This window comes from Tachysurus vachellii, chromosome 11, assembly GCF_030014155.1.
Source record: "Tachysurus vachellii isolate PV-2020 chromosome 11, HZAU_Pvac_v1, whole genome shotgun sequence".
Classification (NCBI taxonomy): domain Eukaryota; kingdom Metazoa; phylum Chordata; class Actinopteri; order Siluriformes; family Bagridae; genus Tachysurus; species Tachysurus vachellii.
Window position 1 is genome coordinate 11310456 of NC_083470.1, and position 11160 is coordinate 11321615.

The 11160-nt window shown below is 36.9% G+C and overlaps 1 protein-coding gene across 1 annotated transcript; it reads left to right on the forward strand.

Annotated features, from left to right (window-relative positions):
- Positions 1-4180: 4180 nt before the first annotated feature.
- Positions 4181-10980, forward strand: gnat2 (guanine nucleotide binding protein (G protein), alpha transducing activity polypeptide 2). The gene is made up of 9 exons (XM_060880703.1): positions 4181-4502; positions 6596-6638; positions 6773-6914; positions 7037-7194; positions 7716-7844; positions 7965-8094; positions 9090-9243; positions 9458-9676; positions 10312-10980. Exons 1-8 carry the CDS (start codon positions 4385-4387, stop codon positions 9646-9648), a joined length of 1065 nt encoding a protein of 354 aa, XP_060736686.1. The 5' UTR covers positions 4181-4384; the 3' UTR covers positions 9649-9676; positions 10312-10980.
- Positions 10981-11160: the final 180 nt, after the last annotated feature.

The window sequence follows — 11160 nt, forward strand, 5'->3', positions numbered from 1 at the left end:
TCATATTCCCCTGGTGGTGGATTTCTTACCAATTGCACAAAACACAGAGGTTGACTACTACAATTTGCCCCAGGTCAGAATTAATCTTTGTGTGTGTATGTCTTGCCTTATGATACACTGGTGTCCTGTCCAGATTGTACTCCTGTCTTGTGCCCAGCGTTTCTAGATGAGGATAACACTGAATATATACTTAATGATTATATTGAATGATTTGCAATCTGTAGGTTTTCAGTTGTAAACATCCTAGTGTTAAAATCGTCCATATGAAAAGTTTTATACAGCTTCCATTAATAACCCAGAGTACTTGCACTCAGAGTATTCAGTGTCCAAGCACACTTTTTTGTGAACTGAAATACAATTTATTCTTAATAACCAATTGTAAATATTTCCCCTGAAAGACCCATCAGAGGTCACTACATTAAAATGGAAAATTCTGAATTAAGGAAAGTGTAAAACCTGACACTGTTTTTACTCAGCACTACTCTGAATACTAAGCAGGGGCTTCAGAGAAGACAGACTTATGGATAGCAACCTTATCACTGCTGGCAGCAGACTGCCTACCTCTTTGTTATCCATTGTCCTGCTTTGGCCTGCTACATCTGCAGTGATCACACACTAACAGTCAGTAAAACATACTAGAACTGAGACATAAAAAAAAACATTTTTAGGCTTTTTATGTAGTGGCATTATAAGCAATAATATCAATTTTTCATGATCTGCAGTCAAAATCTGTTCCCATTATAATTAGTTTTGTCTGTCACTATAGCAGTGAGTAAAAAAACAAACATAAGACCTAGAAAGTCTTGAATCTTGGTTAGCCAACAATGGGACATGCTCACTGGACTGAATAATAACATGTAATTTTTCTCAATATACAGAAACGCCTACACTGAACTTTCTGAACACTGAACACTCTCCATCTGCACTGACATTTTTGTTGTTCTTCTGCTCTGCTTGCACAAGTACAATGTCTAAGGTTACTTTAATTCCAAAAGCAGAGTTTGATCCATTTACATATCTCTTTTTATCTCTCTCTCTATCCATTTACATAACTGCAGAAATAAATGCAGTTTTGTAGATAAGGAAGGTTTGCAAATAACCATCTGCCACCATAATTAGCTTCTCTGTCTCTCCCTTCCCTTGTATGGAATCTGGCAGATAATCTTGTCAACAGCTCAGCGGGCGTGATGTGGTGCATGAGGCTGGCCCTGGGACGGACAAACCTTAACAAGATTAGCTGTGAAAAGAGAAGGAGACCCTAGATATTTTGCTATATTTCTCTTGAAAGCATTCAGGGATTTAAGTCCCAAGCTGAATATCTGCTGACAAAAAGCAATGCTGCTTAAAATGACGTTTTCAGATCCAAAGACTTCAAGGTGCTGCTCTGAGGAAGAAGATGGATGAATTCAAGGGGGCATTAAGGGAAAAGCTGTAACAAGATTTGCTCTTTTAATTTTAGAGCATATGAAATTAAAGCTTTACTATCGGGAGACAACTTTTTTATTTATCAAATACTCCATGCAATGCAGATCATTCCATTGGAGATCATGTGGTGTAAATAACTACAAATTCTTTTTAACAGTAGTTTGGAGGAAATTACTTCCTTAAATGCACCAAATATATGACATATATAATACCTATTATCTTATATATAGATGCTTCTAGCTACGAACCTGTGGCTGGCTATTATCCCTGAATGTGTTGTATTGCACCTTCATTATATTACATAATTGCATAAAATTAAACCATTTGATCTGCATTATTCTGCTTATGTGATGAAAAAACACATTTAATTACTTACCAGGTATGATATATATTAATAATGCACATAAAACCTTTATCCTGTATTAGATTTCTGATGCTGGAAATTTGAATAAAAACTGTAAAAGTAAAAGTACAACACCATACACTTTTGGATTTTCCAATGGTCCAATTGCCTGGTTTAGATCTGATTCTCAATATTTCAGCTGAGTGATTGCAATGCCCTGTGCTATCATTAATTCAGTACAGAGTGAAGCAGATGTGTGATGTTTTTGGGAGAGTCGGTAGCATTACTGCCTTACAGCTTCAGAATACCTGGTCTGATCTACAGCTATAGTTACTACATTTCCAGAGTTTTAGAAGTTCTCCAGGGGTCTGTAGGTGTTTCCCCACCTCATAACATTCTAGTAGATGTTCTGAGTACTTAAAATTCCCCATAGTTGTGCATGAGTGTGTGAATGTGGATGTGTGGCTGAAATGCCCTGGAATATATAGGCATCCCATCACAAGTGTTCCAGAGACATACTCCAGATCCAGTGCAACCAAATGTGGTTAATGAAGATGAACAAATAAATAAAACTATGACTTGGGTAGTTTATAATAAGAATGAATATAATAATACAATATATAAAATGACAAAATATGAATAAAATACTTCATATTAGTCATACAAATTTAGTCCAATTTTGTTGCCTTTCAATCAGTGTAGGTTTTGTGAAGAAATGAACTCTCCAGGCAAAATATGTAGGAGATACATATACACTATATCTGTGGTTATCTGTGGTTTGGTTTGGTATTCCATCTTGGTGTGATATAGGTTCACATAATGAAAACAAAGCTGTCAATTCAATGTTTTAGTTTGAATATTTACACTATAGATCTTATATTTGGCTGAAGCTTGATGAGGGATGAGAAGTTGGTCAGATATTTCAATTTCACTGTAGATTCCTGTTCTTGTTGACCTAATGTGGTCTTCTGCTGTTGTAATCCATCCATGTCAAGATTGAACATGTTGTGTATTGTGAGATGCATTTCTGCTCACCATATTTGTTAAGAGTATTTATTTGAGTTACTGTAGACTTCTTATCAGGCCAATCCAGTCTGGCCGATGTCTGATGTTGCCAAACCTTGGGTTTTGATTAACTGATGATTCATGATTGCATTTTGTGTTTTGATTTACAGAGGAATGAGCTGCATATACCTCTCATCCCTTCACCTTGACCCATTTTTTAATCAGAGCTAAGCCAAGATGGATTAGGCTTTAATCAGAGCAATCATGTTTTTAAGGGCTACAGTTGACACAAATTATGGTACTAGAATAAAACTCATAGGATGTTTTTTCTGCCTTGAAGAGGAGAGCATTTCTCTTATTTATCATTGCTTTACTTATATAACAAAGTACTTTAAGGTTTAATCTGCTTTAGCTCGCATGAGAAGGTTGGGATGAGGATATCTGGGACATGACTTCTTTACCACTGTATTCGTCAATTCAATCATTAAAACACTGGTTACATCTTCTCAATCATATCCATGTAAAATGCCCTACCTTCTCATACGCAAATTTCCCAGGATGTTGTGATACTGTCACCTGAACCACAACATTTCCAGCCACGTTAATAGGAACTAATAGGAAATGCAAATTAATTCAGTTATCAGCCACTCATATGGCATCAGTGCAACGCATAACATCATGTAGATCAAATCCAGAAAATTCTATTTCAGAAATTGCTGATTTCCTTATAACATATCCAAAAAAGTGTTTAGACTTTACACAGAAAGTTGTGAAAAGCAACAACAGAAACGCAATGAGCAACAGTTCTGTGGGAGGAAATGCCTTGTTGAGGATATGGGTCACAAGAGAATGGTCAGACTGGATTGTGCTGATAAGACTGGATTGGCCTGTCTACAGGAACTCAAATAGCTACTCTTAACAAATATGGTGAGCAGAAAAGCATCTCAATGCACAACATGTTCATTCTTGACGTGGCTGAATTACAACAGCAGAAGACCACGTTAGGTTCCACTTGGGTCAGCCAAGAATCTGAATCTGAAGCTACAGTAGGCAAAGGTTCACTGAAATTGAACTCTCAATAATGGAAAAAAGACCAGATTATGGTTTTCCCGACCTTAAATAAATTTTAATCAAATTTATGAGTATAAGTACATATTAATATTACAGAGGATGGTGACTGTATTCTTAGTAAAAGAATACCATAACCACTAGCCTTTAAAAACACCAACACAAGATGGTCACAATGTATCCCACAGAATAATAGTTTTCCTTAGTTTTAAAGCCTTGTCCTATTTGCTAAGCTAATTGGATTGGCTGGTTCAGATGGAAAGGTCAGTAAAACCCTCCCCAATCCTAAACTAAAGCATTAGGCCTGACAGAAAAGAATTAGAGCATATAGACCTTCAGATCTCTCTGTGTTTTCAGCACTTTCCATCTGACCACCTTCCCTAAGGACAGTCAGGGACAGTCAACCACCCCTACAGCAGGTTACAAAGGACAGGTGTTCAAGAGGACTTTTTTTTATTATTTTGCTGTCCACAAAACACAGAAGAATTTGGAAACAATTATCACCTTCAGGGGCTTGACAGGGAAAGGGAAAGAGAAAGAGACATGGGCAGTGGAGCAAGTGCTGAGGACAAGGAAATGGCCAAAAGGTCCAAAGAGCTTGAAAAGCAGCTACAGGAAGATGCAGATAAGGAAGCAAGGACAGTCAAGCTGCTGCTGCTGGGTAAGGGCTTTACGCTTCGATAGTAAAGAGCAAGACAGTGTCACTTGGAATGGCTGGTAGAGATCAGAATCGTTTGTTGCCAGTAGATAACAGATTTTCAAACTAATAAGCAAAAATAATCCAAACACTAACAGGAAGTCATTATTGTGCCTGTAAAATCTGAGCTTGATATCTCCTCAGTGAGACTATGAAACATGACAGGACAGTACCATTACCTAACTTTAAGTAACATTTCAAGATAAGAACAAAAAAAATGAAATGAAAGCTGATCTCTGAAGTAAGTGTTGCACTGAACCTAATCACTGATATAATAGGAGGAACAGATCTATGAGCTTAATGGTTTAGCTGAATTACTTGGTTTTAATCGCGTTCGTTTAGCCCGATTAAATAAAAAATAACCTTTTTAAAGAACGTGGCATTAAGTTCAGACGAGTTTAACTCAAGAATAAAAAAACAAGCAAAATGTCTTTTTTGCCATCTGGAAATAGGAAACCAAACGATGCTCCAGTGACTCAAATTGGGGCTTAAATGATTTGTAAGCAGTCCAATCTGCTTTTGATGAGGACTAAATAACAACCATATGCCAGTTAGTCTTTTTATAGATATATTTAATTGAACTTAATATTTATATTATGATCAGTTTCTAACTGCAATTATGAGTATGATCACAAACATTGTTGCTTATTATGATTTTATACTTCTGCAATATGGCCTTTTACCTAATGCTCTGAGAGGAAGAGACAACAATTACAATCAGAGCAGACTGAAGCATCAAATACATAAAAATTGTCTTAATTAAAGGTTTGTTGATTGTAAATTACAAATATTTACACTACACTTTCACTAAGACATCTGTCTTCATATGAAGATATAGTTGCCCTGCTAAAGTCCATAAACAGTTATTAAAACCATTTTGAATCATTTATGCGTTTGTCCTGTGATTTTAAGGTTAGTGATGGCTTGACTATAGTACAAAAATGTGTGCTGTAGTTCCTTCTTTGACTTTATAAGAGCTGCACATGGATGCCTGCTTAAGAGATCACATCCTGTAGGCCCACGGCATGCGAGCAGAAGGAACAGAATCCAATTACTCTGATGATTTAAGCCAAGATCATCTTAAGCTTTTGTTTAGCCCTTCTCTTAAGAATATTGTGTAAAGCAAGAGGCAAATGTTAACTTTTTTGCATTATGACCCAGTAGCAAATACGTGTTTCTGAAAACTGATAAATATATAATGTCCATTGTCAATGTCCAAAGGATATGTGTGAATGTCCTAAAAGGATTCTCCTGGTTTCTCTATGTATGCGCTGCTACTCCTGATAAACTAACGCCTATAACCTTTAGATCTCAAACCGTTGCACAAAGAGGAAGGAAATCAGTTTCAATGGACTGTCCCTCTATAAGTGACATTTATTTAAAATATATATTTCTGTGTTTTATTTTGTCAAGCTGGACCAACAGACTGACTGTATTCAACTAGACATTTTTAGTAAAGTGAAACAACTAATAACTGGTCACATGAATAAATAATTGCTTGGCCATTTTTGCTGTAAAGATAAACTATTTTATTCATTTTTGTGCTCCCTGTAAAGAAATTGTGTGTGTAAATCAGGTAATGGGAAGCTAATGAAAATCTGCATTACTAAACTGTACAGTAAACAAAGCTATTGAATTGAACTCTACCAGCAATGTTTTTCAGTTCATGACATTTGTTTACTACAGAAGTCCTTGTCAGTAAATGCTGTCGCTGACCTGACTTGACAGAGGCAACTAAAAGAATCAGAATGTCAATGGTCTCTCCTGAGCAGATTTTCAAAGCACAAATCCAATTAGGTCAATTATCAAAGCAGGTTAGCAAGCCTTCCTTCTGACCGAAACACTATTAGCAAGCTATATGCACTTCATTAACAGGCTTAATGGTTAAGTTAATGGTGACCTTTAAATGACATTGTCTAAGCTGAAGACATTAAAAAAAAGATTTCAAGTAAAAAAGAAGCAATATCACTGATACGAAAGTCAAATCAGTATACTGTCAATGATTACAATCCATAATATATGGTTACTTTTAGTTATGTGTTTTACTCTGCTTGTAGGTGCTGGTGAATCAGGGAAGAGCACCATTGTTAAGCAAATGAAGTGAGTATAAACACTTAGGCACTGTATTTGTGAGCATCTGACAGAAGTAAGGCCAGGTTTATTTCAGATACATAACAATGTGATACCATAGTCCACTTGACACTAAGGTTATGCTTATATTTGCTCTTCCACAGAATTCTGCATCAAGGTGGTTACACTAAAGAAGAACAAATTTCATTTAAAGCCATCATCTATGGCAACATCCTGCAGTCTGCACTGGCCCTCATCAGAGGAATGGAAATGCTTGACATCAACTATGGATCACCAGCATCACAGGTTTGCATCTCAACCCAAATACATATAAAGCTGCAGTTAAACAAGACTCTTAAGCCTCAGTACTGACTCTGCATAGAATGGCTTCCTGAAACTAATGCATACTCTTGCCTTTCGCCACACAGGAAGATGGTCAGAAATTGCAGAACCTAGCAGACTCGGTTGAGGATGGCACAATGCCAAAGGAGCTGTCAGATGTCATCAAAAGTCTGTGGAAGGACTCGGGTGTGCAGGCCGCCTATGAGAGAGCAGCCGAGTTTCAGCTCAACGACTCTGCTGGCTAGTAAGTCCAATACCTGGTGGGTTTTTCAGCTACAAATAATGGTTAAGAGTCTTGCTATTGCACACTTGTTCAAACTATCAGAGCATTTATTATTTATCTATGACATAAATATCTTCTTCACAAAGGGTATAATCATGATCCATGTGGTCACAGACAGCATAAGGTTGGCTGACCTGGGGATGCAGACCAATATACTGTATCTAAACCAGGGCAATAATCTAGAGATCAGGCATCCACGCATAAGATCACTTAAGTTTGGCGAGCACTGAGCACTGAAACAGGAACGCTCCATTTATCCTTGCTTACCAAGGTCTACAGTGCCTGAGTCAAGTGGATTTTAACACTTTAAGGAAGAGGCATCTGTCAAACCAGGCCCCCCCTCCATTTTTTTGGCAACACAAATCTTAATCTAATTTGTAGAAGAATTCACAAGATTTCAGTAGCAAATAGAGCAGAATACCTTGCTTGCAACTTTTACTTCAGTCATGCTTTTTAATTTAACCCAGATGTACATTTCACAGTTACCTGAGTGACATGGACAGAATCTGTAATGCTGATTACATCCCAACAGAGCAGGATGTGTTAAGGTCTAGGGTCAAAACCACTGGTATCATTGAAGAACAGTTTTCCTGCAAAGAGCTGCACTTTAGGTGAGCTACTCAACTCCTGATCAGTGAGTTTTACGTCATACTATTTTTAAGACAAGTGCACTGTCAAGTAGCAAAACCCTTTCTGCAACAAATTCAACATCTGTCTTCTTTCCACTTCAGGATGTTCGATGTGGGGGGCCAGAGATCAGAGAGGAAGAAATGGATCCACTGTTTTGAGGGTGTGACATGCATTATCTTTTGTGGGGCTCTGAGTGCTTATGATATGGTCTTAGTAGAAGATGATGAAGTGGTGAGTAGATTTTGTCCCAGATCTCAGGTCAGAGTGCCAGCAAATGCATCAATTATTCCACACTATAAGTAAAGTAAAATTAGCGCAGAAGCAGCACAAAGCAACCTATTTCAGGGAGTTGATTAAGCTGGGGCTGTTCAGTCCCTCATCATTCTTTAGGCAACCGCCACTGTTGCACGGGGCATGTGCTCACACAGTGGACAACCGTGCTTCTGAAAAGTTTCTGCCTGAAAAAGGTTTACAGGGGAAATAATCACTTAAATCATCTACTTTATAAGGAACATGTACACTGCAAAATCATGCAGTTATCTAATCAGTCAATCATGAGGCAGCAGCACAATGCATAAAATCATGCAGATAAATGTCAGTAAATGCTCACATCAAACATCTGTACGAGGAAACAATATGATCCTTGTGACTTTAAACCTTTTGCTTTGGGTATTTTAGAAATTCCTGATCTCATTAGATTTTCACTTCATAACAGTCTTTAGATTTGACACAGAATGGTGCAAAAAAAAAAAAACAACACACATCCCAGCATCACATCAGCAGAGTGTCAGCACACTTTTAATGAGAGACATCAGAAGAGAAAGACCAGACTGGTTTGACTAAAAGTCAAAATAAAGTAACTCAAATAATGCAGTGAGCAGAAAAACATCTCAGAACACACAACACAAAAAACCTTGAGGTGGATAGGTTTCAATAAAAACTGGACATTTGAAGATTAGAGTGAAAAAAAAACACCTTGTCTTTTTCCAGTCTTCAACTGTCCAGTTTGAGTGAGTTTGTGCCCATGATATCCTGCGATTCCTGGTTCATGACTGGCAGGAATGGAACCTGATGTGGTCTCCTGCTGTTGTCGCTCATCCACCTCAAGGTTTGAGGTTTTGTGCATGCTGAGACGCTTTTCCGTTTTAGCTCATGAAGTTCCTAATAAAGCCGACAGTGTCTAATAAAGCGTACATCACTAACTTCTTTTGTTACTTCAATTTCAGAACCGCATGCATGAGAGTCTTCATCTATTCAACAGCATCTGCAACCACAGGTTCTTCGCAAAAACGTCTATTGTGCTTTTCCTCAACAAGAAAGATCTCTTTGAGGTGAAGATCCTGAAAGTCCACCTCAGCATCTGCTTCCCTGAATATAATGGTAAGTTTATTGTCCATATTTCCTTTCACCACTATAGTGGGTTTCATTAGTGACAGATAATCCAGAGACTCAACTCAGAGTTGTTCTCTTTTTTTACTCAGAGATATTCCAGTATAACAGGGAATGACATCAGCAATCTAATTGTGTGTATAGCATCTTGCTTAAAAACACAATGACAGAAAGGCCACTGAACAACCTTTCCTCTCTACTGTAGGTCCAAACACGTATGACGATGCCAGCATTTACATCAAGAAGCAGTTTGAGGAGCTGAACATGAAGAAAGGAGAAAAAGAAATCTACACACACATGACCTGTGCCACCGACACAAAAAACGTGGAAATTGTATTTAATGCTGTGACAGACATCATCATCAAAGAAAACCTTAAGGATTGCGGTCTGTTCTAAAAAAAATAAAAAGGGCCACTTTTTCCAGGTAGGTGGATAAGTAAGGAAACAAAACATCAAGCAGAGTTACTCTTATTACCACAAAGTGGATTATTTTTTAATATGAGCACGCAGAGTGTTTTATTCCACTTAAACCACTTTAAAGCAATGCAATTTGCCAACAAGTCTATATTTTTATCCATTAAATAAGTGTCATACTTTTTATCCATTTATAGTTATATTTAATGTACATCCATTATACAAGCAAGTACCTTTTGTAACATAACAACTGCCCCTCTTTTTCTTCCTCTTGAATTTAATAAAAAAATAAAAAAAATAAATTAAAAAATACCGAAGAAAATTGGGGGAAAAAATCCAAAAAAAGGGAAGATTAACATCTGACTGTTACAAATTGCAAATATCTCCTCACAATATCAACAATCAACCTAACTTGTCACAATACAAGCATCCATCGATGTAAAGATTGTCACATAAACCTGAGATTTGACTGAAAACTCACGCATCACTGTCAGTCATGCTGTTCTACAAGATTAATCAACTCTTTCAAATGAATCAGAATGAAGAATTCAGCAACACTGTGGTAGAAAGAAATAAAAACAAAACAACTCACTCTCACTAAAAATATACAATATTAACAATATTGTAAACTTTTCTTCTGTCTAGAACGTTGACCCTATCCCTCATAACTGATTCCGAAGACACACAGATGGTGTGACGACAATCACTGGTGCAGGATGGAAAGAGTGGTCAGATGCCCTACTTAAATAAATCAACATATTGGACATGAAGGTTTCATCCAAACAGTCGAGACACTCAACAGAATCTTTCCGGTATAGACCCAAACGTTATTCAGAAGAGTTCAAACTATTCTAACTAGCATTTGGTTTTCAGGTTAAATCTGTTGGAACGGACTGGGAATAGATGTCTTTCTGTTTGATATAAAATGCCATAAAAGGTTACTATCTTAGACACCCATGACACTTTTTCATTAGTAATGCGATTCATTTGTTTGATATACAGTGTTGAGGACTTTCTCACTAAAGTTTGTTGTCAATGGTGTCAGCATGCTGTACAACTCGTGAACCTCCTTTTTTTCCCCTCTAGTTTAAAATAATAGTAGGGGGTTATATAATTTGTAAATAATGAGTAGGCAAGTACATTTCTATTACAGAGAAGCTTCTACATGAATATGTTTAAAGAAAAAGCCGTCTAATTATGAAAACGAGTTAAAAGACAATCTAGAGGTGTGTGGGATTGGAATGTGATTATACTGTGAAGATGTTCTGGACTTAAAATGTAGGAACATGAAATAAAGATGTGCATTAATCTCCACTGGCTTTTGGTGTAATCTTAATAAACACAGAATAAATTTTACATGACAGTCTTTAATTTAATTATCCACCAGTATTTTTTAATAACATAACTAGACAGAAAAGCATGCATTGCATATAAAATACTATCTGGACCTTAAAACACTAGCACAATTGTGTATGTTTCTCAACAGGGACAAAC

What these genes read in the sequence shown, in the direction of transcription:
- gnat2 (XM_060880703.1), top strand. Translation starts at nt 4,385, where the DNA reads ATGGGCAGTGGAGCAAGTGCTGAGGACAAGGAAATGGCCAAAAGGTCC. An exon ending in ATGGATCACCAGCATCACAG is followed by an intron (nt 6,915 to 7,036) that starts GTTTGCATCTCA and finishes TTCGCCACACAG; the next exon opens with GAAGATGGTCAGAAATTGCA. An exon ending in TAGTAGAAGATGATGAAGTG is followed by an intron (nt 8,095 to 9,089) that starts GTGAGTAGATTT and finishes CTTCAATTTCAG; the next exon opens with AACCGCATGCATGAGAGTCT.